Source organism: Arachis ipaensis, chromosome B5, assembly GCF_059453495.1.
Source record: "Arachis ipaensis isolate K30076 ecotype BB chromosome B5, ASM5945349v1, whole genome shotgun sequence".
Classification (NCBI taxonomy): Eukaryota; Viridiplantae; Streptophyta; class Magnoliopsida; order Fabales; family Fabaceae; genus Arachis; species Arachis ipaensis.
In genome coordinates, this window is record NC_142440.1 from 101,891,497 (window position 1) to 101,910,571 (window position 19,075).

A 19,075-nucleotide genomic window follows, 5' to 3' on the forward strand; every position below is an offset into this window, starting at 1 on the left:
TCCTCTTTCCCGTCACACGAAGCTTTGCGTTGAGCTCGTAGCGTCACCGTTGCGTAGGGTGCCATCCTCGTTCTCTCTCTCTCTCTCTCTCTCTCTCTCTCTCTATTTGAGCTCAACACTGCTCTTTGAGCTTTCTCTCATTCTCTGTCTGAGCTCACTTCCCATTTCTCCATCACTGTCACTTTCCATTCCTCCGTCGTCATGATTTTCCTTCCTCACTCGTCACCAGTAAGCACTGCAACTTCAATTTAATTTTGAGTTGCTGAGTTGTCTGAGCTGCTTCAATTTTCTAATTTTTTGAGTTGCTGATTTTCTGAAATAATGGTTGAATTGAATGATTCTGTTGAATATTTGGTTACTCCGAATTGTTGATTTTTTGAAATAATGGTTGAATTGAATGATTTCGTTGAATATTTGTTTACTCTGAGTTGCTGATTTTCTAAAATAATAACTGAATGAATGATTCCGTGAATAATTTTTGCCAAGTTAATTTTGTTGATGAATAATTTTTTTGGCTGTATATTAAAGATAGAACAATCACAAAGTGATCATCAACCACAAGAGAATACTTTCCAAGAATCTCAAACGGGTTTTTATGCATATTGAAATACTTTGAGTAGTGCCTTTGAGGCTTTGATTATGATTTGTGATGAGTAATGTCTTTAATTAGTTGAAAATTTATTTGTTAATGTTGTCTTTTTTGGTGATACAACATTATGTATTTGTTATTTATGTGCGTTTTGATTTTTTATAATTTTAACTTATAAATTTTGACATTTGAAGTTGTTTGTGAACTTTTAATTATGTGAAATTATGAAATTTTGAATTTTATTAGTTTCAAAATTATTAAATTTAAATATTTAAAATTATATATTAAATTTTAATATTTTTATTTTATATTTAATTAAACCGATTGAATTCTGATTAGACTAGGGGTGGCAAGTGGCAACACTATCCGAATTCCTAGGTATTCACTCCGCCCCTACCCGCTCGGGGCGGGTAATTACCCGCTCTAATGCGGGCGCGGGGCGAGTTTTCTGCTGAGCAGGATCTTGGACGGGGTGATGCGAGACGGGGTCAGATTTAGGTAATACCCGCCCCTGCTCGTTGCCGGTATATATATAATATATAAAATTTTAATATATAATATAGATAATATATGTAATATATGTAAAATAATTAGTAAAATAATTAATAATATTATATTATATTTAAATTTTTATCTTAATTTATGTTTTGTATGTGATGATGGTTATATAAATTTTAAAATATAATTTAATTTATTAAATTTTAATAATTATAGGGCGGGTAAGAACATGACGAATTAGAGTTCAACTTTTTACTACCCGCAGATAGAAGTGAAACGAGTTCTATGTGAGTTATTGTAAGGTGGAATAGAATCGAATAGGATAAAAATCCACTTTTACCCACTCCATTGTCACTCCTAGATTAGACTATTGTATCATTGAATCAGTCACTTTATCAGTTCATTGATAGGATCGGTTCTTACAACCTTTCATATTCTATTCAGAATGAGGGTAGTTTTGAAATTTCACAACGAGGTGTGGCAGAATCCGTTGGTCTTAGCTGAATGGACGATGGTACCGGCGCACGTAATAAAAAAGCCACCCTCCATTCGAAGACAACAATCGTTTGACGGTGACCCACGTCATCGTCCAGTCCCTTATCTCCACGTTGTTCCCTCTCGTTCCCCCGAGTTGATCAGACGACTCGTATATGCTTTCCAATTCCTATATCAACGGTCCGGATTACCAGTTCTAGACCCTTCCACTCACTCCAACACTGAGAGTAGAAAGAGAAAGTGGTCAAGTTTTAACCAGGGTTAGTTTGTTAACCATCCTCAGCGCACCGGGTTAAAGAACGTTCGCAGCGCGTGAGCCAGACTGCCAGAGAGCAACACAACGAGAAATAGCCCAAAAGAAAAAAAAGAGAAAAAAGGAAAAGAAAATAGAAAGAGATAAAAGGAAACGAGAGAGGGCTTCGTCTCTTCGAGCCTGTTTCAGTGTTGTGTTTTGCTTGAACGAGAAAAGAGAAATCCCTCCGAGTCAACTCGGACGAGTTGCCTCACCCATTTTTACATCGTAGCTTACCACCTCGTACTCGGTTCTGCCGTCCTCTCTTCGATAACCCTCACGAATTCGCCGTTGATTTGTTTTTCCTTTTTCTCTTGCGATATTTTTTTTTTCCGTTCAGATCTCGGCATTGGGGGGTGTTCGGATTCCAAGATTCAGCTCAATCGATTTCGGGGTATTTAAATTTATTTTCATTTGTTTCGATTCCTTCAAACATTGTTTCTGTAATCTTTCAGAAAGTTTTTGTAACTTTCATTCTGTTGAAAGAGGAAGTTGGTTCGAAGCATGTCTCTTCAGCTCTTTTTTTTGTTGGGGGGGGGTGTGAATTTATTTTTTCATATGTATGTTCGTTATAGCTTTCCATTTATAACCTTAAGAAAAATCTTTCTAAACTGTTTTTGCTGGTTCATTACGTTACATTTTTAGCTCAGTAATTAAGTCATTGGTTCATTCATTTAAGTTATTGCTGTGGTGGTTTCTCAAAATTGTTATTTATTGTGATTAATTTCCCTGCTTGAATTTTTCATGCGTGTGAAAAATGCGTAGTAATGTTTACTTAATGTTAAAAAACCTGAAGTTTATTAACTTTCATATTTAGATAACGGTTGTAGCTGATTTACTTATACTGGAGATACATCGAACTCAGTACTCTGTTACATGTTGGTATAATATTTCTTTGTGAACATTTAACTTATCATATGGTCCATATTATTTGCATTGGAATTTGATTGAAACTATGTATTTTGTGCAGGTTTTGTTTGTGGTTTTTGCCATGTGGGCATGATGGCCTACTAGATGTTGCATTCACCTAGTGTTACTAGCTGTTTCCCTTTTGCTTGTTTGGTTATTCACTTGCAAGGTTGGACTCTGTAATTTTGGGGTTGAGTGATTAATGATCGTTGGGGTCCAAGGCATTAGTTTCACACAATCAACATTGTCTCTCGAGTTTGGAATTTACTGTGGAGGGAAAAAGAAGAAGAAGAAGAAGCCTTATTTCTTCCACTGCCACCACCTTTGTTCCTTCCTCTGATCTTTGCTCCGGTTCATGTCTCGGAAGCTAGAGAGTCCTGTTCAGACTCAGATGGCTGTTGCAGTGATAAGGAGCCCACTTAGCAGAGAGTACCATGGGAACCAGACGGTGGGAGTAGGAGGAGGGAGACAACCTGCTGGGAGGAGGCGAGTTTTCGTGCAGACCGAGAAGGGATGTGTACTTGGGATGGAATTGGATCGTAGTGACAATGCCCATACGGTCAAGCGGAGGTTGCAGATTGCCCTTAATGTCCCGATTGAAGAGAGCTCACTGACATTTGGGGATAAGGTCTTGAAGAATGACCTTAGCGCTGTTCGCAATGATTCTCCACTGCTTCTTACCAGGAATCTAATGCATAGGAGCTCATCGACGCCCTGCCTGTCACCATCCGGAAGGGATATCCAGCAAAGGGACAAGAGTGGTCCAATTGAGATATTGGGACAATCGAGCCACCTTGATAGAATGAAACATATGGTTAATGACATAAGTAAGGCCATCAAGATGGGAATAGATCCTGTTCCTGTTCATAGTGGTCTTGGAGGGGCTTACTATTTCCGGAACAGCAAGGGCGAGAGTGTTGCGATTGTGAAACCTACAGATGAGGAGCCTTTTGCCCCGAATAACCCAAAAGGATTTGTGGGAAAAGCTCTTGGACAACCTGGTTTGAAACGGTCTGTTCGGGTTGGGGAGACAGGGTTCAGGGAAGTTGCAGCGTATCTTCTTGACTACGACCATTTTGCTAATGTGCCTCCTACAGCGTTGGTTAAGGTTACTCACTCGATCTTCAATGTCAATGATGAGGTCAATGGGAACAATTTCAGCAGGAAGAGGCTGGTTAGCAAGATTGCATCTTGCCAGCAGTTCATACCCCATGATTTTGATGCGAGTGATCATGGGACATCTAGCTTCCCTGTTGCATCTGTGCATCGTATCGGGATATTAGACATTAGGATTCTTAACACGGATAGGCATGCTGGAAATTTGTTAGTTCGGAAACTAGATAGCACTGGTGCTTTTGGTGAAGTGGAGTTGATTCCCATTGATCATGGGCTTTGCCTTCCAGAAACCTTGGAGGACCCTTACTTTGAATGGATTCATTGGCCACAGGCTTCAATTCCATTCTCCGAGGATGAGCTTGCTTACATTGAAAATCTTGATCCTGTCCGAGATTGTGACATGCTACAAATGGAGCTACCAATGATTCGAGAGGCTTGTCTGAGAGTATTAGTGCTCTGCACCATATTCCTCAAGGAGGCTGCTGCGTATGGTCTCTGTCTCGCTGAGATCGGTGAGATGATGACCCGGGAGTTCCGCAGGGGTGAGGAGGAACCCAGTGAGCTCGAGGTGGTTTGTTTGGAGGCGAGGAAATTGTTGGCAGAAACTGAGGAACTATCTCCTCGTAGTGAGCCAGGTGACATCGAATTCCAGTTTGACATAGATTATGATGAAGATGGGTCAGGTTGCAACACAAAGATGGCAACAGATGATCCCTTTACTCTTACTAGAGTGCCTTTTCAATCTGGACTCGGAAATGGGCATGCACGCATCCCACTTTCAAAGCTTGATGAGTGCGTCGAGGAAGGAGAGGAGGAAAGTGATGGAGAATCTCCTCAGGAATTAGTCACTCTTTCTTCTCAGGAAAAGATCTCAACTGTTTCAAAACTCTCCATGTCACTGAAAGGTACCATGCTAGGCGAGAAATGCCCCCAGAGTCACCAGAAGCATTCTGGAGGGAAAGCCGAAAATGGGTATTTTGCAAATTCATCATCCGGTCATAGGAGTGCCAGCGAGCAGCTTCCTGCGAGTGTTAGCTTTGTGAAGCTTGCGGATATGACCGAGGATGAATGGACATTGTTTCTGGAGAAGTTTCAAGAGCTGCTGTATCCGGCATTTGCGAAGAGGAAGTCGATAACCTTAGGTCAGAAGCAGAGGCAGAGGCTCGGTACTTCGTGCCAGTTTTGAGGTTTGAGCAAATTATGTTGGTATCATAGAAAGAGAGAGTACTATAGGATGGAGAATAAAGCTGCTTATGATTATATAAATTTCTGGGAATGAAGGATTTGTTAGGAGTATTTCTGGTTTTACGAGAGATTTGGATATAGGAGAACTGCTGTAAATATTGCTTGGCATCTGCTAAGTGGTGAGACATTAGAATTTGTTTGTATTTTTTATTTTTGTTATTTCATTTTTTCTTTACTTTTTTATTCTCCCCTGCACTTTTGTCTGATAAATAATATGTAGGATTAAAAAAAAAGAAATCATGAAATGAAATTTTATGTATATAGTGAATGACATGTTCAATCTTTCTTTTAATTATATTTTCTGGGGAATTCCTTAGCTTACTTTCCGGGGATGTGGTTTAGGTTAATCCATTGGTTGACATAATTGTGTTTTTTATTCATATCATTGATCAAGAAGGGGGATAAAGACTGAATTACGTGGAAACTTACATTTTTTGGGTGAGAAAATGCACCAATCTGTTTGAGTTTCTGGATATAGCAAATATCTGCGTGTTTTTTATGGTGCAGCTTGTCAGCTAATAGTAGCAACCAAAATCAGTCTTCTATCTTTCTTAAACTTGCGAATTTGGTTGCAAATCCTCACTCCGAGTGTGTTGTATTTTAGATTTTCTGTTCTCTCTACCCAAAGAAATGGGTTGTGATGGATGGACCCTGGATGGGAACAATTAATGCAGAATTTATTGGATTTTCAGGTTAGGTAGATCCATTTCTTCTAAGTAATTTCTGAAGGACGAAGGTTTATTAAATTTTCATTTCATAGATACATTTTTCTAAAGTAATTGCCGAAAGTTTAGATTCTTGTTGCTTTTGTTAATACATATAATGATATAATGAGATAAATAGTAGCAAATAGTTCTGCACAGGACAATATCATCATTTGCCTCTTAACTTTTGCATTTACTAATAGTCTACATGTGTTGGATTAGTATTTGGTTGTCTACTAACTTCATACGTTGGTCCAATCTTTCAATAATTACTTCTGCCCAACATGTTTTTTACTTTGTAAAAATGTCATTTCTCTTGGCTTTTTTCCCACTAGAATTTATATTGTCAGGAATTTAATTAATTCAATTTGAGAAATTGTGATTGGCTTTTTGCTATTATTTGACTAATTTAGTATTGGTTAATAAGCTATTTGATGTTAACAAATTGAATCATTGAGCACGCTGATATGACCCTTTTGTCTATATGAACACGTTGATGAGGCATATTTTCATTTGATATAGCCCCCTTGGGTGGAGGGTATGAAATGAAAGGGATCAAATGATCGAAATTTAATAAAAACCAGGGGCGTTTTTTGTTGCCTTGTGCGAAGCTTCTTCGGAGTCCTGCTAAACCGGCCACATTTACTTATTTTTCGCTGACATAAATATGTGCTATATTACACTGCTCAAGACGGCTTATTTGCTCTCAAGTGGATCTGTGACTGAATTCAGTTATTGTGTTGTACTTATTTTTATATAGGGGTTGCATGTCTTACAATTTTAACTTATCATAATAGATAAATTAATAAATATTTCATATAAAATAATATAGTATTTGGTTAGATAGTGTAAGAAAGATCTGATAAAGAACGAGACATAAGCAAAGATACGGACATATAAGATAGCGATTGAAATTTGAAAACACAATTATTTATTGGCGAAGACTCTGGTGTAGAAGGGGGGGTGTGGCTTCTATACATGTAGAAATGTTGTGGTATTGTGAGATGATGACAGGTGTTCATAGAAAAATAGATTCTGCGCTATTGCAGGTCATGTGCAGGACGTGTTCAGCGATCATCACGTGAGCAGTATGTTAGTTTCCGTTGGTGATTAAATGAATTAACACTAATTAGCATTCCAATGATAACGGATCTGATGATGATCTGAATTTTTTTTTTGTTAAAGAGGAGGCACTGCTAAGTCCAAGATGTAGATCCTGCTGATTACAAAAAAGTTTTTAATGAATAAGATGGGTCATAAGAGAATTTTGTGTTGTCATTTGAACTAGTAAAAGAAACAAAAAACAAAAAGAAAAATTAAGAAAATGATGTTTTTGAAATAGATAAGAATGCAGCTGAATTGCCAAAAAAAAAAAGGTTATTTCGTCGAAGTTATTTAAGTAAGATTTATTTAAGTAATAGAATTAGCTCACACAAGTTAAAAAAAAAGGAGCAAAACAATTTCGTCAAAATTAAAGTTGCTTATTTCATTTAACCATTGTAAAATTTTCACAAAATTTTAATATTTTTATCCATCCTCATAAACACCATAGTTTAACTCTAAATAATATACAGTTTTAGTTTAAATACTAGTACAATCTTTTAATATTATCTCTAATTCCACAATTTTAATTTTTCACTTGTATAGCTCAAATTTACTACTAATTATTTCAGACACAATTTATAATTTATCAATCCCGTTATGTTATCAACAGCATTTCTGTCAACTTCTGCCAACTCTTATTTATGATGGTATTTAATAGAAGTGTCTTTGTGGATGTGTCTAATAAAAATGTCTTTTTTATGATTGTGTTTAATGAAAGTGTCTTTATATATATATTTTTTGAATGTGTCTCTTTATACATGTGTTTAAAATATAATAATTAATTGTTGTTGATAATAAGTTAACAGATAATATATTACTACCCTATAGTTTTCCATAATTTATTATTCATTTTATTTTTAAAAATTAATCATTTTAATTTCGTATAACCTAATCCTTTCTGAAATCAAGCTTGATTATCTATACAGACCGATCTAATAAGAAAATTATTCATGCTATTATCTACTATATTTTTTCAGCATTGTTAACAAACTAACTTTATCTAATCCCATTATGCACTAAATCTCTATAAACCAAAATGACTTTCTTTTTTTTTTTTCATCCATTTTATTTTTTTCTTTCCCCTCCTTGCATCTAATGTTTTTTTTTTTTGGCATTTCTGCTGCATTCCTTTTTATTTCAAAAGCATCATTTTCTTAATTTTTTTTTGTTTTTTGGTTTCTTTTACTAGCTCAAATAACAATACAAAATTCTCTCATAACCCATCTTATTTATATCGAGTCCGTTTTATTAAAATTTTTTTTGTAATCAGCAGGATCTACATCTTGGACTTAGCAATGCCTCCTCTTTAACCAAAAAAAAAAAAAAAATTCAGACCATCATCAGGTCCGTTATCATTGGAATGCTAATTAGTGTTAATCCACTTAATCACCAACGGAAACTAGTGTACTGTTCACGTGATGAATGCTAAACACGTCCTGCACATGACCTGCAATAGCGCAGAATCTATTTTTCTATGAACACCTGTCATTATCTCACAATGCCACAACATTTTTACATGTATAGAAGCTACACCCCTTCTACACCAGAGTTCTCGCTTTATTTATATATAAAACAATTATGGTATGGGTTTGCTAACAAATAATCGTAATAAAATATATATTAGAATATAAAATATACATTAAAAATAAATTAAATAATATAAATTTATACATGAATATATAATAATTAATTTAATCACTAACTTTTTTTTGTAGATATAGCATTTTTGATATATAAATGTTATGTTTTCATCATCTTTGTTTTAAATTTATTCTAAACAAGGTATATAAATGTGATGATAGAATAGTAGTTGGTTAAAATACACCCCTTTCTGAGGGCACGTTAATAAATATATGCGAGACTAATTCATATCAAATTCTGCTCAAATTTGACATTGATCAAGTTTGAATTCCATTTAGATTTTTCGTTATTTCAAATGATACAAAATTCGTTCGCTCAAGGTTTGCAATCTAACTCAACTTCTTAGTTCTTGAAATTCTACTAATTTGATTGTCAAGAGTCCCTGTAAAAACCTTTTTTACAATTATTCTATCAATTCTGCTAACTAATTAATAAGGGATACAACTAAATGCAGTCAAATAATAACTTTTTAAATTTATTTTGAGAGAGGACGTAAATTCGAATTATCATAAAAAATATCAAAAATTAAATGAAAATAAAAATTTAAAATTAAAAAAAAATTTAAAAAATTAAATAAAAATAAACATCCAAAATCATTGTAAAAATAATATTTAAAATTTAATAAAAATAAATCTAAAACATATCAGAAAGAAACAATAAAAAATTTAACAAAAAAGAGAGATAAAAAATCTAATAAAATGAGACATAAAAAAATATTGAAAAAAAAACATGGTTGGTGGCGGGTCTCACTCGCTAGGTTTATGACGCGTCACCGTGGCGTGACCGCGGCCTTCCAATGTGTCCAAACGCGTGCGGCGTTGTGACATTCGCGGTGGAGGCGATGCGGCGACCGGTGGCAGGAGGTCTCACTTGCTAGCATGTGACGCGGCGCGGTGGCGTGATTCGTGGCCTTCCTCTGTGCCCAAACGCATGAGGCGTTGCGGTTCGCGGTGGAGGCATTGCAGTGGCTGATGGCGGAAGGAGGTCGTGCTGCATTGGTCGGCGGCACAAACAGCGGCACGGATGTGAGGTGGCTGGACGGTGCGGCGTGCGATTATAGAGAGAGGGATACATATTTGTGTGATCATTTTTTACCGTGAACAGAAGTGAAAGTAAAATCAGATTAATTCTATGAGAGTGCTGTTTTTTATTTTTTTCTAGTTAATTACGTGCACTTTTTCTTATTCTATTGGTCATTGCCAACTGGAAGTCTGCTTCTCTCAATTGTGAAAGAATTAATCTAGCCAAAGATCGAGGTTAGCACTTTTATAACGATAAATAATATTTGAAAAAAATTTGGGAACCAAAATAATTCAGTCATAACTAATAAAAAATTTTTTAATTTGATTTTATTTATATAATTTTTTTTTATTTTTTAATTTTTTATCTCATTCTTTTATCATTTAATTTATTACATTATATTCCTAACTATTAAGATGTAACATATTATATATTAATGAGACCTTTTATAATTTAATTTTTATATATATTATTTCATTAAATACTAATCATAATAATATACTTTGAATGTCATTAATGTTAATTGATTTTTCTTTGTAATAACTCCTAATTTATTGTTTTCTCATTGTTTTACGTACCTACATAATATTGTAGAAGTTAGAGTAATCTAAATTTTAATTATCATTAATTTTAATTAATTTTTTATAATCACTAATTTATTGTCTCACTTACGTAATATTTGTTTTATATTTTTCAAAGTGGAATAATAATTTATTCTGATTTTTTAATACAAATATTTTTAAATTTTATCATAATTTGATTTAAAAAATATCAAATACTTAAATTAATTTATTCGATTGACAAATTTACTTATAATATCCATAAATTTATGCACATAATATCCATAATTTCAAATATATGATGTCCATAATTAATATTACCAAATTTTAAACTATGTATTCTATTGTGTTTTTCAAATTATTATCTTATATGTGCACTAATAGATTATGATTTTAATTATTTTAATATTTTTATTTAATATTTATATGTATGCTTATTTATTGATTTTAGTATAATGAGTCAATAATTACTTTTAAAAATTTATTTCTTAATTTTTGTTTATATTTCACTTTTATTTTTTATTTTCTAATAGTCTATATGTAAAATATGAGTTGTATAGTAGAATTTATTAAATTTTTTAATTTAACATCTATAATTTTATATGTATAACATCTATAATTTTAAACACATAATATCTATAATTAAAGAATTAGTGTTAATTTATTATTTATTATTTTATTTTGTAGGTCAAAAACTAATAATTTTTGACGTTTTTTATTTTCAATAAGTAGAAACTAATCAAATTTAAGATGTTTTATTCTTTTATAAAATGTATTGAGGTGATTTGAGATTTTTTTTAGGATTAAAAATATTAAAATTTAAAATTTTATTTAAAAAAAAATCATAGAATTATGAATGTAATAATAATGAAAGAGCATTTTTTGAGATTTAATTCACATTAAATTTAGAATTGACTTTTAGTGTAATTAAATAAGAGAAGATAGTTATAAAAAAATTAATTGTGTCAAGAGAATGGTATGAGAAGATCGAGTCCCCATTTTGCAAACGGCCAAGAGGAAGTGATGCTAATAAGCTCTTCAGGAGGTGCCACATGAAAATTGGTATGCTTTTGACAAGGCAGGCACTTTTTAACGAACTCGACCGCTTCTCTTTGTAAGGTCGGTCAGAAGAAGCCGGCCTGGATCACCTTCTTGGATAGTGATTGTGCTCCTAAGTGATTTCCACATATGCTATTGTGTACTTCCTCTAAGACCTCTTTTGTGTTAGAGGTTGGGACGCACTTTAATAGAGGTGTTGATATGCCTCTTTTATATAGGACATTATGGACCAATGTATAATTTTGTGCCTCCTTTATAAGTCTTTGAGCTTCTTTTTCGTCCTTAGGGAGGACATCAAATTTATGATAGTTGACTATAGGGGTCATCCATCCTAAATTTTGATTAGATACAGTCATCACATCGAGATGTTATCTCCCTTTGATATTGATAGTGCATGGAGAGTTTTCTGGATGAGGCTTCTGTTGTTGTCCCTTGGCTTGGTGCTAGCTAGTTTGGAGAAGGCATCTGCTCGGACATTTGATTCCCGAGTTATATGCCAAACTTCTCCTTCTGAGAACATTGATAGTTGTTCCCGTGCTTCCTCTAAGTATTTCTTCATGTTGGGGTCTTTGGCTTGATAAGTGCCATTAATTTGTGATGTTATTAATTGAGAATCACTGAACATTATCAGCTTTTTTGTCCCTACTTCCTTAGCCAGTTTTAAGCCAGCAAGCAAGGCCTCATACTTTGCGTGATTATTGGAAGCAAGAACTCGAACCTTAGCGAAAGTTCTATCCGAGTTCCTTGGTAACTTTCCAGGATGACTCCTGCTCTACTGCCAGTTTTATTGGACAAACCATCTACGTATAGGCTCCATGTTGTTGGGCTTCCCTGACTTTCAATGTATTCAGCTACAAAGTTGTGAGATACTCAGATTCGATTGCTATCCGAGCTTTGTATCTCAAATTGAACTCGGATAGTTCTACAGTCCATTGCAACATTCCTGCTAGGTCCGTCTTTTGCAAAATGTATTTCATTAGTTGGTTAGTGCATACCTTTATAGTGTGGGCCTGGAAATAAGGTCGGATCCTTCGAGAAGTGAGGACAAGAGCATACGCAAATATTTCTATCTTTTGATAGTTTAGTTCTGCTCCTTGTACGCTTTACTGACGAAGTAGACATGTTGCTGTCCGTTCTTATCTTCTCTGATCAAGGCCAAAGCTATAGCTCGGCTCACCAATGCTAGGTAGAGGACGAGCTCTTCTCCTACTGTAGGTCGGGTAAGTATGGGGGGTTGACCCAGAAAGGCTTTAAATTTTTGAAAGGCTTTTTCACATTCTGGGGTCCATTCAAATTGCTTCCCTTTTCTGAGAATTGAGTATAGGGGTAGCGATTTCAATGCTAATCGTACTAAGAACCTGGATAGAGCTGCCATCCTTCTATTTAGTTGTTGAACTTCTTTGAGGCAGGTCGGGCTCTTCATGTTTAGTATGGCTCTGCGCTTGTCTGGGTTTGCCTATATGCCTCTTTGAGTTAGCATGAAGTCTAAGAATTTTTTCGCCTCTACTGCGAAGGTACATTTTGAGGAGTTTAGCCTCATCCCATGCTTCCTTATTATAGAGAACACCTCGAAGAGATCAGACAGGAGTGCTGAGTCAACCTTGGTTTTAACAAGCATATTGTCCAAATACACTTCCATAAGTTTCCCTATGTGAGAAAAAAAATACTTTGTTCATTAGTCGATGGTACATCATGCCGGCATTCTTTAATCCAAAAGGCATTATATGTAACAATAGTTAGCTTTTGGAGTGATGAATGAGGTCTTCTCTTGGTCTGGTTTGTACATCAGGATTTGGTTGTATCCCGAGTAAGCGTCCATGAAGGATAGGTACCGATGACCTGAGGTTGAATCGACCAGAGCGTCAGTACTTGGAAGGGGGTAGGGATCCTTAGGACAAGCTTTATTGTGGTCGGTGTAATCTACACACATCCTCCAGTTTTCATTCTGTTTCTTCACTAGGACCACATTCGCTAGCCAAAGTGCCTATTTTACCTCCCTTATGAATCCGGCTTCTAACAGGGCTTGCACTTGTTCCTCTACGACCTGTGTCCTTTCCTGTCCAAGTTTTCGACGCTTTTGTTGAATAGGTTAGGATCCCGGGTACACGGAGAGCTTATAGGACATCACGTTGAGATCTATACCAAGCATATCGAAGGCTTTCCAAGCAAAGAGGTCGAAATTTCCTTAGGAGGTCAATGAGTTGTTCTTTTAGACCTTCTTCCAAGTTAACCCCTATATTTGTTGTTTTTTTAGGGTGATCTCCAATTTGCATTTCTTCTGCTTTTTTTCCAGGTTGGGGGCGTAGTTTCTCTCGAGTTCGAATACCACCAAGTTCAATAGTATTGACTTCTTTTTTCCTGGACTGCCTTTTTATTTAGGCTTTCATTGTAACGTTTGTGTGCTAGCTTTTGATCTCCCTTTATGGTAGCAATTCCTTCCATAGTGGGAAACTTCATGCTTATATAGACGAGGCGTAGAGACAACTGCTGTAAGTCGGTTCAAGGTTGTTCGACCTATTAGGGCATTATATGATGAAGTGACGTCGACCACGATATAATCGATGCTTAACGTCTTTGACCTCGTGCCTTTTCCAAAAGTAGCGTATAAAGAGATGTACCCCAGAGGTCGGATCGGCGTGTCCCCCTGTCCGAAGAGGTTATCTGGGTATGCCTTAAGATCCTTTTGAGTTTATCAAAAGCAGGTTTAAATAATATATCTGTCAAGCTACTTTGATCTATAAGGGTTCTATGGAGGTTTGCGTTGGCGAGGATCATTGTTATCAATACTGGGTCGTCATGACCAGGCGTTACCTTGTGAGCATTTTCTTTAGTGAACAAGATGGTAGGCAAGGTAGAAATCTGCTATCTTCTCCAACTTGGTATACCTCTTTAAGATGCCTTTTTCATGACGAATTTTAGATTCCTCGTCCAGCAAATCCTCCATTAATCATGTGTATGTGTCGCTCGGGAGTTTGAGGCCGACATTCTTGTCGTCCTCCTTCTTCATCTCTTTTCCTTTTTCTTTGATTGTCTGACCTATCTGTCAAGTACCTATCTAGTCGACCTTCTCTAGCCAACTTTTTTAATGACATTCTTTAGATCATGCCAATCATTGGTAGAATGCCCATAGAGTTTATGATACTCGCAATATTCTATCCGACTTCCTGCTTTTTTGTATTTGATTGGACGAGGAGGAGGAAGCTTCTCGGTATGATATATCTCTCTGTAGACATCTACAAGAGAGACCTGGAGAGGAGTATAGTTATGATACATGCGAGGTTTCTCTGGGTTATACTCGTCTTTCTTTTTAGCTTCTTTATCTTTTTCCCGAGGTAGATAGGGCAGGCTAGGTCTTGGAAGCAGTTCTCTTAGTTGGGAATTCTCCTCTATATTGATATATTTCTCTGCCCGCTCTTGCACTTTATACAAGAAAGCCCGGAGTTGCTTGGATATAGATTGAGAGAACAACCCTTCTTTGAGGCCATTAACTAATCCCATTATGACTGATTCAGTGGGTAAGTTTTGTATCTCCAAGCATGCCTTTATTGAATCTTTCCATATAACCTCGGAACGTCTCTCTAACCTCCTGTTTGACACCTAGCAGGCTCGGTGTGTGTTTCACCTTATCCTTCTGATTCGAGAATCTTGTAAGGAACTTCCTTGCCGGGTCATCAAAACAAGTTACCGACCTAGGCGGTAAGTTATCGAACCACATCATCGCAGCTTTGGTCAAAGTCGTCGGGAATGCTTTGCAACGAGTAGCATCAAAGGCGTCGGCTAGGTACATCTGACTTTTGAAGTTGCTGAGATGGTGCCTCGGGTCGGTCGTTCCATCGTAGAGATCCATATCGGGGGTTTTGAAATTTCTTAGGACTTTACCCCGCATGATCTCTTTTACAAATGGAACTTCTCCTCCTAGAGGACTTTCTTCCTGATCTGCTTGATTACTCCTTCTTTGGAGGTTGGCTTCCAATTTTAAGAGCTTTTCTTCTGGCTCCTTTTACCGTCGCACCTCCCTTCGCAATTCTTGTTCTGCTTTCCGTTGTCATTCATCTTCTTGTTCGAGCTACTCAAGTCATCCATGATAGCCATGGACTAGACCTAGTATCTCTGTTGGATGGGGAGGTTCTTTGTCTTCCGGAGGATGGACCTCTGACTGGATCTGCCTTGGTTGGAGGTTTCCTGAAGTTCCTTCTCCGTGGGGAATGTGAGTTCTTTCCCGGGGAGAGAGTATTACAAGTGTGAGATCGTCATGATGGGGTTCCGATTCAGATTCGGATGTCGTGTGACTGTCTTTGTAGTGATCGTCCGCCATTGTCAAGGGTTGAATTTCAGGTCCTCAGCAATGGCGTCAATATTCTGAGAATTACCTGAAACGTTAATTTGGATCTAAACATGAGGTCCAGACTCCTTATGAGGCAGCATCCGACTTGTTCTTCCACCAAGGTGCTGCCATCCGAGTTCCTCATGAGGAGGTGGGTGTGGTACCTGCAAGAGACTCCAATGTTTAAATTAGCAAGGTTTTTAGATAGAGTTTTAGTAGAATGGAACACGTGTATACCTGAGGGGTGTTAGTGTGTTTATAGTAGAGTTTGCTTGACTACTTTTGTTGAAGTTGTTCCACTTTTATTGATGGGTAACCGTTCTCTTAATCTTGGGAGTTTGTTGGGGTCTATCTTTTGGGAAAGATAATGATAGTGGGAGAGATTTAGGAAGACATTCTTATTTGGATAAGTATAAGCTAGCCCCTTTCATAGTGTCCGACCTCTTTAAAAAGGTCAGATACGCGGTAGAGGCCACCCTCTTGAGTGGACCTTTCATCTTTATTGGGCTTGACTTTTATGCTTTGGGTCAGGGTATGAACACTAATATATTATGAACAAAAAATCAATGTCTTAAACTCAATGACACTAACACACACTCATCTTCAACATCTCCAAGCCAAGACCAAAAAAAAAAAAAATGCCACAACTTGAAACTACTCGCCATGACCACCTGCAACTCCAACATCCTACCACCTGGGATGCTACCAGACATCGCAAAAGCTCCATGGCCGCAAACCAAGAACAAAGGACATCAACTAACGCCCTTCATATACCATCTAATTTAACCTACTTCAGCTTCTTCCTTCTTACACAGAGGATGATCATCACATCATCGGGTTCCACAACGACCACTGTTGACGGCAAAACCCCCACTCTACTCGAAAGATAACTACTATTCTTCTTCCTCTACTACATATAGACTGCATCGCCGAAGGTTAACTTGGGACCTAGCCATCTCTAGCTGTCGAGACAACCACCCATTCTCTCCACAAATTGATTCACTCTACTAATAATCATACCTCTAATACATCTTAATTTTTTCACACAATTTTTGCGGTAAAAGAAACATAGGTTATCGCATTTAATATGTTAATCAAACGTTACTGATACGCTCTCACAATTTAGGTGTCATCTTCCTATTGCGTAGTCAACGCGTAGCCATTTGTATCCACCAGTGGTATAGTCACCAGAGACGCAACCAAATTGGAACGGTTTATGTTGTTGCCATAATTCATTTGCAGTTAATGGCTTTTTTGGTGATTTTGGTGACTTTTACGTGGGTATAGCTATGAGAGAGTGAGACCTTTAATCTTTCCTATTGCCACAAGAAACTGCCGTGCAATCAGTTCCATCGACGCTTCTCTTCCAACGATGCTTCCCTCCGTCAACGCTTCTTTTCCATTGATAAATTATGTGTCACGAGTTTCTCCTACTCCATCGAGTTTAATCATGCAAGCTTTTCCTTTTCTGCCAAGCTTCATTGAATTTCTAAATCTGTATAAAAATTTGCATTCGCGACTTTTGATTACTAATGATAAATATGCCATGCTCTTTGATAACTATTACTAGTTTTTTCTCTTTAATTAGTATTGATTCTCCCTTGCTCAATTTATTTTTAGATAAAAAGATTAGAATTTGTTAGAAGAAATTGAGGTATGATCTTCAATGAATTTCTTCTAAACTTTAATTTTTTAAAATATGCCAATACACACATATATATTCGTATGGCATATTCGATAAAGAAGAATGATGTGAGTATTAGAATAAGGGGATGCTCCCATAAAGTTGCATAAAATGTCTTTTTGTAAAGACGCTTACGTGTCGTTATATTATTGGACGTTTTAATGAACTGATTTTTTAAAATTTTTTAACTAACCAGAATAAAACCGATTTGTTATAACAATAATGAATATTCTGAAAACTGGCCGAACTGGCCGGTCTAATCAGTTCAACCGAAATCGGCCTGAAAAATAGTCCGGTCCACTTTCCAAAACCCACCCCTTCCCCCTAACACCCACCCCACCCCCCAATTCATGAATTACTATCACTATCCCCCTGAAATCTGAACCCAAGGTCAAACTCACCCAACCAAAACCCTAAGTTCTCCCTGCAACGGTTCCGTTGCAGTGCTGTCGGCACCTCTACTTCCTCTCTTGTAGCTCGGCGTCCTCCTTCCCCCTGTCTCCGTCCTCCCTGGCTTCTCTCGAACTTGGAGCAGTTCGCCGCTGTGCCGCCACTCGTCGCTGTGTCGCCACTCGCTGTTGTCTCGCCGGTCACCGTCCATGTCTCCGTCGAAGGTTAGCGGCACTACTTTCACTTCTTCGGTTCTTCTCTTCCTTTTATGCCCTGTTCCTAATTTTTGAATGTGAAACTGTGAATGGATTAATGAAAAATCAAATAATTGATTTTGTGCTGTTGCTCTTTTTTTTAATTACTGAAATTTTTGTTGAAATTTTCTTGTTGCTACTAAAAATAGAAATCAAATCATTATTGAAATTTTTGTTTAGCTTTATTGATTTCAGGTTTAGTGTGATTAGGGACTACTTGTTACTATTTTTTAAAAATGGAAATCAAATCAAGTGTTGTTTGTTGCTGAAGGATAATTTTTGTTGCTGAATGCTGAATGCTGTTGGTAGTATTAATTTTGCGCTGTTATTAAATTTCTAGTTGTGCTGTTGCTGCTGTGGGTTCTGGGTTCTAGTTCTGGTGTGCTGTTGTGTGTTTTGTGGCTCTGCTATGTTGATCATCTTTCTCAATTGTCAATGTTCACTCTTCACTTGCATTGTATTGATCATCTTTCTCAATTGTCAATTTTCTTTATCAGAATTGAGAGGGAAAATGGCAATCTGAACCAGCAAAAGGATTTTCGCAGCATCAGCGTGTGCTCACAATTGCAGGAATAAGAAAACTAACTCTTTTTCTGCCCTTTAGTACCTCTTCATCTTTCCTTCTATTTATGCACTCGTTCATTGTATAGTAAGTCAACCTTTTGGATTACTGGCATATTTGAATTGGAGATTTAAGAGAGATAGTTGATTTCTTAATACTAAAAATTCACCTTTAGTTCTAATCTAATTGTTTTGTTTAATAGGAACTAATATAATCTCTTCATGGCTTTATCATTGTTGTTTTCTAAGTTATACTAGTTTCTTGTAAGAGAATTAATGCTAGCAAGTCTGGCCTTCCATTTTGCACAAATAGAAATAAGTAAATATGGCCATTTTATCAAAATTATAGTCACAATTAGGAAGTTTAATTTAATAATATATGATGCAGATACGCCTACGATACAGATATTTGAGTAGAAACAAAGTATTTGTACATTATAACATATGTTGCGGAATAGGATAATAACATTTAAGAGTATTGAGTATTGATATACTTGTTATCTCTCTTTGAAATGTTACTTTCTGTATTTACTGTTTTAATTTAGCTTTGCATTCTCTCAGGACTTCTTGGAACAACGTTTTAATAAGGAGGATATATATTTTAGGTAGGTTTGTTTGATTATTTTAAAA

At 36.4% G+C, this 19,075-nt stretch overlaps 1 protein-coding gene across 1 annotated transcript; it reads left to right on the forward strand.

Moving 5' to 3' along the window:
- The first annotated feature begins 1,790 nt into the window (after window positions 1–1,790).
- On the forward strand, window positions 1,791–5,417 carry LOC107643746 (phosphatidylinositol 4-kinase gamma 5). The gene is made up of 2 exons (XM_016347476.3): window positions 1,791–2,268; window positions 2,845–5,417. Exon 2 carries the CDS (start codon window positions 3,139–3,141, stop codon window positions 5,083–5,085), a length of 1,947 nt encoding a protein of 648 aa, XP_016202962.1. The 5' UTR covers window positions 1,791–2,268; window positions 2,845–3,138; the 3' UTR covers window positions 5,086–5,417.
- The last annotated feature ends 13,658 nt before the right edge of the window (window positions 5,418–19,075 follow it).